The following is a 16,037-nucleotide window of genomic DNA, read 5'->3' as shown; positions in this document are numbered from 1 at the left end:
TTTTATGATATTGTGGACAGTTTCCTTTTGATCTGGGTGGTTCTTTATGTGCAATCTCTCATGATGCATGGATCGGTTGTAAAGGAGAAAACACCCTTAGACTTGAGGGGTTGATCAATGGAAAAATGGTTCTCCTTTTGGTTGATACGGGAAGCACCCATAGCTTCATTAATACCAAATCTTTGCATGGGTTGAGATTGCTTCCTCAACAAATGCAAGTGCCGTTGAAGATTCAAGTTGCTAATGGAGCTTATGAATCAAGAAGAGAGGAAGCAAGACAGAGAGTAATGGAACCCTATTGCAAAGAAGACAACCAGACTTGGAAGATGAGAGGCTTAACATACCTTGGTAGATGAGAAGATTTGCATTCTGATAGTGAGCAACTTGAAGGGAGGTCACCACGGGGCGAGGAGGGCATGGTCTATGGATTGAGGGGCCTCTCTAGCACCGTGATGGCCCAGGAGGGGAGGTCATCACGGGGTAAGGGGGGTGCAGTCGATGGATTGAGGGGCCTCTCTCACACCGTGATGGCCCAAGAAGGGAGGTCACCACGGGCAAGGGGGTGCAGTCTATGGATTGAGGGGCCTCTCTCGCACCATGATGGCCCAGGAGGGGAGGTCATCAGAGGGCGAGGGGGGTGCGGTCGATGAATTGAGGGTCCTCTCTCACACCGTGATGGCCCAAGAAGGGAGGTCATCATGTAGCAAGGGGGGTGCGGTTGATGGATTGAGGGGCCTCTCTTGCACCACGATGGCCCAAGAAGGGAGGTCATCATGGGGTGAGGGGGGCAAGGTCGACAGATTGAGTGGCCTCTCTCGCACTGTGATGGCCCAAGAAGAGAGGAAGAAAGACGACAGAGAGTAATGGAACCCTACTGCAAAGAAGACAACCAAGCTTGGAAGATGAGAGGCTTAACATACCTTGGTAGATGAGAAGCTTTGCATTCTGACAGTGAGCAACTAGAAGATGCAGGGACGAAGTGGTAGGAGACTAGGCGAGCAACACGAACACAAAGAGGCAAGAGAACGAGATGAGAAAATTCGGTGTCCATTTCTTGTGTTTTGTCTACAAACTCATCCTATTATGTGCTTGGTTATGAGCTTATTATGTACATTCCATATTGGGTATGATTCCTATTATGTACTTGGATTTGAGCCTGCGTGCATGGTTAGTATGTGTTGCTACTAAGAGTCTCGCCATGGACCTTCCTCATGGCACTTTGTAATTTCTTTTTTTCCTTTTAATAAATTTTTTTCTCTTAAGAAAAACAACAATAATAAGGAATGAGCTTCCACCAGGGCCGTGACCCATAACAAACTTGATGCAGGTCACTTCAAGTGGCATTAAATGTGAACAGTACAAACACACTTCCCAGCAAATCAGTCTCATGAGTCGTGTTTCTCCATCCTCTCCACAGTGTCGTCACAGTTGGCTTTGATGAACCTCACATCATCTTCCTATGTTTATCTTTGACGAACCTTGCCTCCTCCCCTGCTTTCTTTCCTCTTGCACCTCTTATCTTCTACCTGCTTTCCTTTCTATCTCGTACAAGGTATGCTTAATCTTTCCTTATTGGTCACAACGGTGTACGATGATGGCCCCTCTCGTTGCCTCTCGTCTTCTCCTGTCACAAACCAAAAGCAATCCCTCTTGCACCTCTCGTCTTCTCATTGCTTTCCTCTGTGTGTCTTTAGGTCATTTGGGGGATGTTCACCTTTAGGTCAAAACATTTACAGTGCCAAACTAAGAGAACTCTATTATGAAATAAGGGGACCAATTGGTAGTCCTTGGGCCTCACTCGCATCGTTTTGGCCCACTGGCCTTCAACACACCCAACACAATTAGCATGGGTCACAACAGTACAATAGAGCCCCCCCTAGAAAGGTCCTTGGGGCCTCACTTGCGCTATTCTGGCCCATTGGTCTGAAGTTCCTTTTTTTCTATTTTCTTGATTTTTTTTTTCTTTGGTTCATATTTTCTTGATTCTTTTACTAATCTTTGGTTTCTATTTTCTTGAGCCCCTTTTTTAGGAGTTGTGATCAAGTGATGGCCCGAAGTTTGCTATTCAACATCATTCTTCTTACGGATGACGAGATTGCCCAGGAGCTTCCAAAGGACAAGCTTTTTGAATTTTTTTACAGAGCAGGTGCTGTGCTTAGAGCACACGAGCTCTCTTGTATGTTTACAGTAGATTTTCCATTAGAGCAGGTGATAGCATTGGATGCCTTTAAGGACTATGAATGTGAGTTCAAAACTCCAACCGCTGCGAGTGTTGTTGTGCTGGATGGAGTGACTTATGTCCATCCAGGGATTTGGTCATCAAATAGAGAAAGTGCAAGAAAGCTTAGAAGGGATTTGGAGAAGATCCCCTCATGTGGCATAGTGTGCCTGGACAGTTGTCCCCTGCATTTAAAGAAATGTTGACTTGTTCAGTACAAGTACTAGTTTTTGTGTTTTTTGCACCTTCAGCTTCGAGATGATGTGGAAGCACATGCTCCATCAACCTCTGAGGGCGCTCAACTGGCAAAGAATGAGGATTATGATGAAGAGATACCTATCAACTTAGAGGAAGAGCAAGCCTTGGTAGGTAGAGACCTTGTGGTGCCGAGATTCAATGTGGATGCCCCAGGGAAGGGTAAAGAGATGGAGAATGAGCCTCAAGGCCTTCCTTCATCATGCCTACCAAGCTTCAAGATGGGCCCGAAAAATGAAGAGTTTATTCTTTTAGTGGACATTATGCAGCAACTAAATATGCTTGAGGACTACTGTCTTGTGGCATTAGCTGAATTCAACAATACTAATATTGGTTTTGTTGTGGATAAAGAAGATAAATATTTCTTGACCGACTCAGAAGTCAAGGAGGGATATTACATGACATGAAAACAACTGCTCACACAATTTTTTGAGGAGGGTAAGTTACAAGAGAGCCAGTTTCCCCCCGAGATAGAGATTGCTCAAGCTGCAGGGCATTTAGGAGTGTTGGACATAGGCAGGATCCAAGAGAGAGAAGCAATGCCAGACATTGGGGGAACAACCCCACTACGGTCAAGAAGAATGCTAGAAAACGACGAGAATCATCTAGTAGTGCATGTTCCTTTTGTTCTTAGTGTTAAGTGGTTGCTATTGCTATGGCATTTTTCAATTTTGATATGTTTGATTTCTAGCTTCTCGTTTGCGAAGATGAGTTCATTAAAAGAGCCGGAGGAAGTAGGTCAGTAGGCAGTGCATCCTCATCTTCCTCCAATTTAAAAGAGACTAGAAAGGATTTTGGGTTGTGGTTCACTATGTGGGACATTTCAATCATGAAAAGGTAACAAGTCGTATGTACACATGTACATATACACAACTAAGAGACAAATATCTATATACATATTGTTTGGCAATGTTTCCTTACAAAAATATTTTCTTTTCTTGTTTCTTGACAGATCATAATATTTCACAAGGATTTCTCTCCAAACAATGCATTGCTACCTCTTTTTTCATTGAAGGTAGTTTGGAGGTATTTGGGTGGCCATCCTATGGAAACCAATGCCGAGAAGATGATATTGGTAGCAAAGCAATTCATTTTGCGAGTTTTTGGTATAGGATATGGATGCCAGGCGCTTCGAATGCCATATTATTTGTCATATGCGGTTCAAGCTATTGCAGCACGGATGACACAAGTTGAGGACTTGTATCCATATGGGAAGAGAAGATTCATGAGGGGAAAGAAAACAAGGCTATGCAGGGGTGCACTACCGCAACCTGATGAAGGCCCTCCACGGTGATGCTGATGCCAAAGGTGGAAGACAAGAATGATCGAGAGCGCTCCCCAAAGAGGATGAAGCCGTCATCAAGTCCACCTTCTCTTGGCTCTAACTCTTGATTGATTCCATAGCTCATGACATTCCCTCGCACTGGATTGATTCCAGGGATTTCGATGCCTTTCCTTGGATATCATTTTTAATTTTCTTATAATTGCAGAATTCTTTACAGTCTCTTGTTGTGCTCTGTGAATTAGTCTTCTGTATACCATTCATGTAACTATAGTAGGCTTAGTCGATTGTACCAAACTTTGTTTTTGAGTATCCATTCGTGTAAACAAACTGTTTGGTAGAATTTTTAATTTGAGTTTTGAGTATTAATGTTTTGTTTGTGTTTAAGTGGTCTTGGTCATCTAACCTTCTCCATTAAGTATCTTGGATGTTTGAATTGGTGACGTGCTTTCTTGTTTTGGATACAGATACTAATAATATTAGATGTCAATGGGCTGCTCTTGCAAAGAAGGCGAAGCCATTTTTGAAATACACGTCTATGGTCATGGTTTATTGCGGGTCACTATGTTATGTTGCGGCCAGGACTTCAACAATTTATAGTAGACTTTTTGCTGAAGGGATTTTGGGTAGGCATATGGTCATCAATGCCAAATTGGTATTTGACTCCTATACTTTAGCTGCTATCACGTAATATACAAATTGATCTTGAGCAGTGTCTTCAATTATTTTATGATAGGGATCAGTGCTATGAGTACCCGAAATTTGTGCATCCCTATAAGCCAGGCCATGGACTATTTACAAAACCTTTTGCACATATAGACATTGAAATTGACCCTAATAATACAATTTTTATTGATGAAACACCGGAAAAAGCGAGGTACAATCTAGTTGGAAGCCTCATTAAGGCTCTTGGCTTTGAGGGCAATGATGATGATGATTTTTTGGAGAGATTGAAGTCATATATTTTGTGCTTGTATTGGTTTCTAGGATGTGTTACTGAATATGTATGGTCGAATAATATAATGTAGAAAAACATTATTCTTTGATTGTTAAAGACATTTGGATAGTGTAATTAAAATGGTAAAAGAAAAATGACACAAAGAACTAATTCTTAACAAAAGGGTTGTGTGTTATAAAAGACCCATCCCTTAAGAAGGGTTGTGTGTTACAAGGTACAACTTGTTTGTCAATTACATCATGTCGATTACACCATCTCTGCACTCGAAATACACCAAAAAAATAATGCAACTAATTGTAGAGAGGAAATTGATAGGAATGATCCATAAATTATCAAAGGCTTTGTGTGTTACAAAAGATCCATTCTATAACAAAAGGTGTGTTATAAAAGATCCCTTAACAGAAGGGTTGTGTGTTACAAGGTACATCTTGCAAGAGAAGCTTAGGTTACAAGGTTGCGTGTTACAAGAGCGGCTCAAGCTGGTAGTACTAAGCTTTGGCATGAACTCTGCCCTGAAGGTCCTTGCGCATCATCTGTGATTCCCTTCTTTTCAGTACACACTTTCTATTGTGTACGAAGTAGAAGTCTTTTGGTGGCATATTGGGTGCCTCATCGTTGATGTCTTTACGAAGCTCAATCGAAGCACATTCCTCTCTTATGCTTATAATGGTCAGTAGAGATGAGGCCTCATCTACCACCTCAATGTCTATAACCTTGTTGGCTTGCAAGCTTGTAGCCTCCTAGTCCATTGGCACAAGCACTCCATTGATATAGTGCTCCTGACAATACCAGAACGATAGTATAAAAGTATGGGTTTTGATCATGTACTTTGCCACAACTATACCAAGGACAATGTGATAGTGTACATGTCCCACATGTTTCATGAACCATTGGATCTGCAGTATCTTTGCCAGTAATTCGTTGTCCATTCGCATGCAAACTAGCATTGTCTTGGTAATGTTAACATCAAACTCCCGGAATAGTTTCACAAAAATATTGACAGGCATAGATAGCATAATCTTCACTAATTTCATTGGAATGGTAGCCTATAATGATCGTTGCACATCTCTGTATATCTTGCTTTGTGTGGACTCTACTCCAAAACAATCAAGCATTGGCCATGCCAATCTGTTCTTGTCTACATCTAAAGGGAGTGTTTGGAGGTAACCTTTCTTGTGAGACTAGTCTTGAAGTTGGCAAAAATGATCATAAAAGAAGAGGTCTTCATCTGCAAGGCTCCCCCCCGTTCTTCCCTCATATTATAGCTGTCCAACATGTCCATGAAGCACATGGATGACTTCTACAATGCACTCAATGGGCTACAACTCCTCATAGGATGAAGAATAAATGTCTGAAGCAGTGACAGACTATATTCTTGCATAGAATACAATAAATGTTTGAAGCAATATCAATAATGATACATAAAAACCAAGAGGGTAAGCCAAACCTACAGTTTGGCATGTGAGGTGGAAGCCTTATCTCATATGTGAGGTGCCATTACAATCTAATGGTGCATGTAGACGTGTTGCGCGAGCACCTCTTCACAATTGTTTTGCCCTATGGAATTTTAAAGTCCACCACACATCCCTTCCATGCCCATTTATAGACACTTCCCTCATGCTTGTGATTTCCTCATTATGGCTACATGAGCACCCAAGATCCCTTAGAGATGAGAACTTTTGTCCATGTATTCCCATCAAGGGTAATGGGAACCAAGATAGAGAATATAGAAGTTGAAGGTCTGTGAGGCAAGGGAGTAGCATTGTTTGCAACTGCTGCAAAGCATCAAGAACTTAGATGATGAGGGTGGGAAGCCATTAGAGATTGACAACAAAGAAAGAGTGCAGAGAGCTCTAGAAGGAGGAGGAGGTCTCAGTAGCTAGGAGAAGGCAGGGAGTTTTTGAAAAACCTCCCTCCCAAAACCTCCCCAAACATCCCTCTAAAATCTTTCCAAATCTTATTCTTGTTTGTAGATAGTGACATTTAGAGGGTATTCTCCTTAAACAAAAAAGGTTTTTAGGTATTTTTTGCTATTTTGTGAGTAATTTTTTAGAAAATCCAACATAATGTTGGCCTCCATCCTATTGGACACGCTACTCCTTCTCTCTCCTCTTATTTGCCCTCCTTTTGACCACTAAAATTCTCTAATGAAAGGCTAGATTTCTCATAATTATGGGGAAGTCGGCACATTCTATGAGATATAGGAAGGACTTCACTCCTATAGATAATAGTTGGATTCTCAAGTTTCTATCCTATTGGAAGAATATGGATGCTCATATCAAATTATGCCATAGTATAACTTGGAAGTAAACCTTGCTAGAAGGGTTACATGAATGAGGAGAGTTACAAGATTTCTTTAACCTTAGAGCATTTCTTTTTTGGGTTATTTGGACTTGCCATAATGCTTGTCTTCTTGAGAACTCTCAATCTAACCTTCATGTTTGTAGCCAGGCCATGGCTTATATAAAAACTGTTATATATGCTCTTTTTCATCTTTTGGGTTACAAGACTAGTCCCTTTCACCTAGTAAAAAAGAAGCTTGTGATGCCAAACTCATCTCTTTGAGATGTTATAAATAATATCATACTTCTGCGATAAATTCTTGTGATAAATTTACCCACAGTTCATAGTTTTTTAGAAGCACTCACCAAGGATGATATTTTTATCTCTTCATATATTTAAAAACCATATATTATATTATAATAGAGTTACATATGCACTTGCTTTATTGGAATTTGGTTCCTGCTGTAGTGTAAGAAAAAGTGTACAAACAATCCAAACAATCATATATTATTTATGTGGGATACATACCTCTTTCCCCTCTTATTTATGTTATGCAATCATCACCCCCTCTACATCCATAACCCTACATATTTATGGTGACAATGAAAAGAATGCCCTACTTTAGAAAGCCCATTTTAGACCCTAAAAGCTTTTGTTTTATATTACAACGTACAATTGGTTGTGTTCCATTGTTGGATCTGTTGGACAAAGTATAATCTCCCTAAAGTACATATATAGGCAAAGAGTGAAAATTGTGTGTGTGTGTGCGTGTGCGTGTGCGTGTGCGTGCACATGCGTGCATGTGTGTGTGTGTGTGTGCGTACGTGCGTGCGTGCATGCACGTGCATGCCCACATGCATGCAAGTGCAGCTCACATGCATGCATCCACACTTAACAAGCTTCCACCTGAATAAATAAAGGTTGTTGTAATAATGCATTGAGTTTCATGCAACTCAATGATTCAATGCATTTGAAATTGGAACTAAATGTCTCAAGTTTAGAGTACACATATAGGCAAAGAGTGAAAACCATGTGTGCGTGCACGCGCGCACACACACACACACACACATGTTGAGCACAAGAAACGCACACACGCATGCACGACATGTGCGCATGCCCGTGCGCACGCATGCACGCCCCCCCCAACACACACACACACAAGACTAAGATCCTTCTCCTTTGTGACCACACCCTAATCATCCATTAAGCCTTGCAGAGTCTCTTTAAAATGCACATTCAAAAAGATAATCACAAAAATTAGACTAGATCAAATAAATGATAAGATAATTTATTAGTAAGCTTTTGGTTTAAAAAGTGGATAAAGAACTATCAAACGATTGTGTAGCACATGCTACATAAACTATTGATGGAGTTTGGGCTAAGGGATTTGACTTTCCTTGCATGATCAAAACACATGTAACCATGACTCATCATGGCACTATTCCCCAATTCTCTAGCTCTTTGTCCTTATTGCCATCCTTCATGTTCTGCTTCATCAACTCTTCTGTGATAGGCATCTAGCATAGTCTCTTATTCTAAGCTAATATGTTGCTCAATTGATTTTATTGCTTATAGTAGTGTTGTTTATTCTCTCTTTTTTTGTAATGTTCATTCGATTGAAAACATCTTGATGTTAGAGCTCTCTTGATTTTTTTCAATTGTAGATTATAATTGTTGTTATTCTGATTGTGTTTTTAATAGTGCATTCAATGCATTTGATATATCCTACATGTAGAAAGTGTAACCATGGAAGGTGGAAGAGGAAACGACATTTAGGATAAATTTTCACGAATTCCACGCACAATTCTAAGCCACCAAGGGGCTATTTTCTTTTTTTGCTAGATATTTTTGGGCATAGAAAGTGGTTTTCATTTGGTAAAATTGTTGAATTTTACTAAATAGCACCCAGTATGCATGAATGCACATACACATGGAAACATGCATGCATGTGTGTGTGCACACACACACACACACACACACACACACACACACACACACACACACACACACACACACACACACACACACACACACACACACACACACACACACACACACACACACACACACACACACACACACACACACACACACACACACACACACACACACACACACACACACACACACACACACACACACACACACACACACACACACACACACACACACACACACACACACACACACACACACACACACACACACACACACACACACACACACACACACACACACACACACACACACACACAACAGTTTCAATTGAATAAATCAATGGGTTTGAACCAAAAGTCTCAAGTTTAATACAACTCAAGTAATAAAGGTGTTTGAAGTTGGAATTGAAGGATTCTTCACACAATGGGTGTAGCTGTTATGAAAAATTTGTTGACTCATCATAAATTCTAGGTGACAAATTTGTGACTTCCATGGATACAAATGGTTGAGGATTGCTGAAAGATTATGCACCTTTGTGTGTATATTTCTAGAATATCACCAAAACTGGAAGTGGTATCGCTAGAAAAATAGTCATTTACCTCCCATGTGAACTAGCCCATAATGAGTTGGGCTTGGTCCAAATGTGAATTCACTAGAGTGACCTCCCTCGATGACACAAAATTAGCTTATAATGAGTTGGGCTTGGCTCAAATATCAATTTATGAAGTGACATCCCTCCATGACACAAAACTAAGCAAATAACAACGTGTGTGTGTGTGTGTGTCCAACTTAAAGATTTAAGTAACAAAAATGGATACATCTTGTAAAGATAATGCCAAGAAGGAATGCTAGGAGTGGATCCCAACAGTATCCATCATGGAAAATCCAAAAAACTTGATCTATAAGGGATGTCAAAAACTTGCTATGTAAGGATTCCCAAAATAAGCTAGTGTAAAATGATCCTCACATTAAACAAGATATAATGAGAAGGTTCTTCGCAAAAGTAACATGATGGGATTGCAAGCAAGGTCCCAAATCTTTTAAGGATTCTAAAGCAATCTTGTAGTTCAATCTTCTTTTATAATAAGACAGCCAATGTTAATACACTTGAGAAAAGTGAATCAAAGCATGATTAACTTGAGCAAGGGCATATGACACTTAAACTTGATCTTTTGAAAATTTTCTTGAAGATATCATGTTAAGTGTTTGCCACAAACAACACAAATTGCTAAAAAGCATGTTAAGCCATACTTACAAATTGTAGTGAACTATTAGTGGGACATTATAATTCTCAGAGAAATGTACTTGAGCATCTTTGACAAGCAAAAGAAATGTGCATGCCTTTGACTAACATACAATGGCTTAAAGTGTATGCTTAAGACAAAGGTTGCTTGTTTTGTTGTTATTAACATAGCTCTTATGCTAAGAATCCATGCATAGCACATTTCAAGTTGTAATATCTCTTTTCAACAATCAACTTTAAACTGTGAAACCCTATAAAGCAATAGAGAGTTTTTCCTATATGACTTGGTCGCACCCCTTGAGTTTCTCTAGTTAATGCAAATGCAACTTGATCTTTTACTCTCCTTTCATTTTGTTGCATGTTTGTTTCATTAGGTTATAGTGGACGTGTTACATCAATGGTTAATTTGCTTTTGCTTAGCTTAATGTGAGTTGTTTAGAATATCAGTCACATGTTTAGGTACAAGCAAGTAATTTTTAGGTATGATAAGTCATTTAGAGTAGCATAGTCAAGATTGACTAAAAAATCATCAAAGAAGTCCTTCCCTTTGTGTATCTTATATGATTAGCCTATACCACTTTGATATTAAATGCAAAAAGTGATTTGTATGTCTAGCTTTAATTAAAGAGCATTGATTGGTTAAAAGGGAGACTTTACTTGAGTAATCGTGACAAGAAGTGGCAATACTAAAATCTCTTGGTATAATGCATGATGTTGTTTCCCCTTGTTTGCTATCTAAGCAAAAGTTTCTTAGTTTTTTAGTTCATGGATGTGCACATTGCCCGCGTGGGCACACACATACACATGTATGTATTTGTGTATCATCAATAAACACAAAGGTAAATAAATAATAAATAACACAGTGCAACCAAAGTCAAGTTCTAGAATCAATTGGGACATTTCTTGGGGGGGAGCAAGGTGGCACATGATCAAATTGCATAAAACTTAGCCAAGAGAAGAAAAAGAGCATATGATGCCTTATTCAAGGATTACAACCTTTAGAAATTCCTAGAGCTTAATAAGCGGTATGGTTACAAAGACTCAAGATTCTTGGACATGAGCATCTTCCAAAGAAGTTGTACTATGATCCCATTGCCAAAATGCAGAAAACTAAGTCAAGAGAAGAAAAAGAGCATATGATGCCTTATTCAAGCATTAAAATCTTAAGAAATTCCCAGAACTTAGTAAGAGATATGGTTACAAAGACTCTTAAGATTCTTGGACAGCAGCATGTTCCAAGGAATTAGAGCTATGACCCCATACTACCCAAGTACTGTATTAGCAAGACAAAGTGAATCCACCTTAGTTTTTCTTGCTAGATACTATATTAGCAAGGCAAGGTGGGGGGTGTTTTGCTTCCACATATTAGTTGAGAGAATGAGCAAGAGTGACACTAACATTGTAAAAACTAGATGTGCATTAGCAATTATCCATTCACCAACCATTGTATTAGAAATAAGAAGGCAATTATCCATTAATCAACCATGGCATTAGAAGGCAATTATCCATTCACCAACCATTGTATTAGAAAGCCGGCAGACAAAATACACACAAGAGACTCTGCATTGCATGCTATATAAGCTCCCAATGGAGAGAGTTAGCTGAGTGTGGCTTTTTCCTTGTAAGATCAGATTAATTAGAGGGAGATCATAACCATGGCTCATGAACCCATGAATCTGAATCCCCCTCTCTCGTGCTCTTCCTCCTTCCCACCATCCTTCAGGTTCGGCTTCGCCACCTCTTCTGTGCAGGCAGGCATCTATAAGCTCCATCTTCTGTAGTCTCGATTTCTGATTATGCGAGCTGATCAATTTCTGCTTTGAGTAGTGTAGATTCATTTGATTCAACAGAATTAACGTTTGGGGGTCTCTTGATTTTGGTGCCTTAATGCCATAGAAATATGTAGATTGTAGATTGTGCCTCCCCTTGATTCAAGAACACATTGATCTAAGGCATGGCATGGTGTGCATTGGACATTTTTGCAGATAGAAGGTGCAACCATGGAAGGTGGAAGAGGGGAGGGCATCTGGGATAAATTTGCCAGAATGCCAGGTGAAAATCAAACCATTTCTATCCTACACATTTCTGGGCATAGATTAGATTGGGTGTTCATCGGCTAAACTGTGCGATGTGCTGCTGTTGCATTTTATACCGTTGTTCTGACAGTGCAATTCAATAGAAGTGTAATTATGCCACTCACTGTGCAATATGCTGCTGCTGTATTTTATACTATTGTTGTGATAGTGATTTCAAAGCTTCTAAGTTCTGCTGCTTTCTTGTCTTGTACTATTGAATTACATCTTCATAAAAGAATTGTGGTTCTCTCTCCTTCTTGCAGGAAAAATAGCAGATGGAAGCACCCCAGATGTTGCATGTGATCATTATCACATGTTCCAGGTATTCTGTGTTCAACATTAAAGACGCTGCAGCCGTTAACATAAAAGAGCAGCCCTTTGACACATTTGAATTTGTTGTGTTAATGCTTCTGATTTTCGCCAGAAGCAAATGTTAATTGTATATTCTTGTTCACGAATTTCTGAGCATTGCCTCTACAAACCCAGCAAGTCTATCAACATCTTCCTCGGTATCACACTGGGTTAATCAGTGGGAAAGTACCAGTGCCTCGAGTAATGGAATTAATATCTAGTTATACATGGCAGGAAGACATTCTGGAGATGAAGAGGCTTGGAGTGACTGCCTATCGCTTCTCGATGTCATGGCCGAGGCTCTTTCCAGGTAAACTTGTTTGTTTGCTTGACATGCTAGTGGAAATTGTGTGCTTTCCCTTTCAATTCCTAAGTGAGCATCATATGGAGTTCTTCTCGCAGATAGCTCGGGCCATGTAAACAAAGAGGGCCTAGCATTCTACAACTCTCTGATCGATTGTGTCATTAGGGCTGGTAAATACCAGGACACTTCCTCACATGGCCAGAACCTATGTTTCGAATATGCAAATTGCACTGAAGTGGAATTTACTGGCATGTGTTGCAGGCTTAACACCATTTGTCACCCTTTATCACTGGGATCTGCCCCAGTTCCTTGAGGATGATAGAGATGTCAAGGGATGGAGAACGAAAAATATAATGTAAGACTCGTAGGATGTACTGAAGTTTACAACTCCGTAAGTGCATTCGATTCTCTGCTAATGAAATTGTGGCTTGCAGAGACCACTTTGTGACTTTTGCAGACACATGCTTCCAATATTTTGGTGATCGGGTAAAACATTGGATAACCTTCAATGAGATCCACATAAATACATTCTTTGCATATAATTCTGGATTGATGGCCCCTGGAAGGTGTGAAGACCCCAATGCCGATCCATACATTGTCGCTCATCACCAGCTGCTCTCTCATGCTGCAGCCGTAAAGATGTACAGAGCACGTTATCAGGCATGATATGCTAGTCAATGTGCTCTCTTGAGGTGGTTGTTTTAGTGGTTTCTTTATGTAGGTCTGACTTCTTTTACTGTACATTGATGTTGGAATGCAGAAAGAACAAAAAGGAATAGTTGGCATCAGCATTGATCTAATGTGGTATGAGCCTTTCTCTGATTCACAAGAGGATAAAGATGCTGCTCGGAGGTTACTTGACTTTGAGATGGGATGGTGAGCTAAATTCAGACATCCGAACTCATAATGACTGGTGAAAGGTTGTTAGTGTATATTGTGTGGCATGGTAAGTTTAATCTTTTGACCTGAAGCTGCTTGTATATGCATACCTGCAGGATTTTAGATCCTTTGCATTTCGGGGAGTACCCGCTGATCATGCGAAAGCTTGTGGGTGGTAGACTGCCAAGATTCAGCATAGAGGAAAGCCAAGATTTGAAAAAGAGCATTGACTTCGTAGGTCTAAATTACTACAGTGCAATGTGGGCAAGCAATGCAAAATACAGCGATTGTGTGAAGGTACTGAAGTTTCCGAACTGCTGGACACCAGACTCACAAGCACAATTCCACTGTTAGTAGTCTCTCAACCTCTCTGTTTATCAAGGTTATGTCAATACCAGACACAGCAGGAAGGCAGTTTTACTCATGGCTTCATATGAATATGTAATGGATGGTTCTTATAACTATCCACCTTTTCCACTGTTCTTTCACATCAGGGAGAAATAAAGAAGGAAAGATCCTGGGAGAACAGAAGGCAAGTTGAAGCATTAATAATGGACAATTTGCTAATTTTTCATGAAGGTTTGCCATTTTATAAGCTCAAGTTCTTTTTGTCTATTATTCTTATACCTGCAGGGTCCTCCTGGAAATTTATGGTTCCGGAGTTGCCCCTGGGGATTGAGGAAAGTTTTAGCATGCATCGATGAAGCATATGGCAAGATACCGATCTACATCACAGAAAATGGTAATTGAACTTGTATAGCCTCTTAGTATGTGAGGGAGAATGGTGAGATGGACTGATCTAATTTCTTCTCTAGAGAATCTGGGTAGCCATAAGTTGCATCCTTGTAGCTTTTGTTTGGCTTTGGCATCAGGAACTTGTGCTTACCTGATGCCATTAATAGGAAAGAAGTGTGATTAAGTGAGATTTGCTACTGTAGAGGGATTTTGCATCCTATTGCTTATCTAGCTGCCACATTCTGTTCCCTACTTGAGGTTGCAGTAAAGTCAATGGTACAAAAGCTATAAGAAGCATTGATTCTTGTGTACAGGAACTGTGGATTCAAATGCAAGCCTGGATTTGAACGAGTCTCTGAATGATCAGCATAGGATAAAGTTCTTAAAGGAGCATTTCCAGCAAGTATCAGAATCCATCCGGTGAGTTTGTGAGTGGCAAGGACAAATTAGCACGTCCGGTACAACAAGTTACTTGATTGCAAAGCTAGCAGTACTGTTGTATGATTCTGATGATTGTTTGTGCTGGTTGGGGCAGGAAGGATGAGGTGAATGTGAAAGGCTACTTCTTGTGGACTTTCATGGATGATTGGGAATGGTTTAGTGGGTATACTTTGCGGTTTGGCTTGTATTTTGTAGATTTCAATCACCCTAGATGTCCAAGGTTTCCCAAAGAATCAGCAAAATGGCTTTCCAATTTCTTGAGAGCTTGAATCTAGGAATAGTTCTGCATGATGAGATGATAGACTTTTTGGAGAAGCCCATAATACATGCAACCACATAATACTTGGATGGTAATTTAAGTTGGCCTCGATGTGGTTGTGTGATCGTCCTCAACAAATCATGACTGACAAACTTGAAGCATGAATGCCAAAAACTAATTTATACATCTCCACCTATTCAGCATATGCCATATGCAATTATAAGAGATGCCTTATGAGAACTTCCTCCGAGAAACTAAACCTTTACATTGTTACCATATTCTAGAAAATATCACATTGTCATCCATTCTTGCCATATTGTGCCAGATCCATAGTTGAATATCAACATAATGCTTTCCTGGCATTATTCCAAGGAACTGAAGCTTACATAATGGGAAAGCCTTGGTTGGCAAAATGTATTAAAGCAACTTGACACGTTCAACCATTTCAATGTAGTGGCATTTTTTACTAAAGTTCAGTCTTAAAAGACCATGATCTAAAGCTGGGCATGTCTCATCTTCTAATGATGTAAATATTCATTTAACATATACTTCTTTGCATTTAACAAAAGCTGGGCATGCAGTGTGTAGCACAACAACAGACTAATGCAACTACAATTGATAGATAAGATCTAATAATTTTAAGAAGAATCAACAAAAAAAAAAGGGTGTCATAAGAGAGACTTGGCATATCATTTGACCCTAACTAATGAAGAACAATGACTTGGTATTAGAAATTCGCAGTACGATTCCTTAGAAACATTGCCAGTCTTGAATTGCAATTGATGTTTGTTATTCTTTTGTGACAATTGAAGCATA

The 16,037-nt window shown here is 39.8% G+C and overlaps 1 protein-coding gene across 2 annotated transcripts; it reads left to right on the top strand.

Annotated features, from left to right (window-relative positions):
* The first annotated feature begins 11,657 nt into the window (after positions 1-11,657).
* On the top strand, positions 11,658-15,716 carry LOC148031544 (beta-glucosidase 25-like). Of its 2 annotated transcripts, none has more exons than XM_087685765.1 (13): positions 11,658-11,928; positions 12,163-12,229; positions 12,516-12,574; positions 12,838-12,913; positions 13,006-13,077; positions 13,169-13,262; positions 13,342-13,567; positions 13,668-13,783; positions 13,903-14,135; positions 14,281-14,318; positions 14,420-14,528; positions 14,836-14,941; positions 15,057-15,716. In XM_087685765.1, exons 1-13 carry the CDS (start codon positions 11,833-11,835, stop codon positions 15,229-15,231), a joined length of 1,467 nt encoding a protein of 488 aa, XP_087541891.1. In that variant the 5' UTR covers positions 11,658-11,832; the 3' UTR covers positions 15,232-15,716. The 2 variants fall into 2 exon arrangements, with proteins under 2 accessions (XP_087541891.1, XP_087541892.1); XM_087685766.1 differs by having other exon boundaries at positions 11,759-11,900.
* Positions 15,717-16,037: the final 321 nt, after the last annotated feature.

The sequence above is a fragment of the Lygodium microphyllum genome, chromosome 9, assembly GCF_053477565.2.
Source record: "Lygodium microphyllum isolate KBCC chromosome 9, Lygodium_microphyllum_v1.1.10, whole genome shotgun sequence".
Taxonomy (NCBI): domain Eukaryota; kingdom Viridiplantae; phylum Streptophyta; class Polypodiopsida; order Schizaeales; family Lygodiaceae; genus Lygodium; species Lygodium microphyllum.
This window is presented reverse-complemented; position numbering and strand designations above follow the sequence as displayed.

What these genes read in the sequence shown, in the direction of transcription:
- LOC148031544 (XM_087685765.1), top strand. Translation starts at nt 11,833, where the DNA reads ATGGCTCATGAACCCATGAATCTGAATCCCCCTCTCTCGTGCTCTTCC. An exon ending in TGTACAGAGCACGTTATCAG is followed by an intron (nt 13,568 to 13,667) that starts GCATGATATGCT and finishes GTTGGAATGCAG; the next exon opens with AAAGAACAAAAAGGAATAGT. An exon ending in CTCACAAGCACAATTCCACT is followed by an intron (nt 14,136 to 14,280) that starts GTTAGTAGTCTC and finishes CTTTCACATCAG; the next exon opens with GGAGAAATAAAGAAGGAAAG.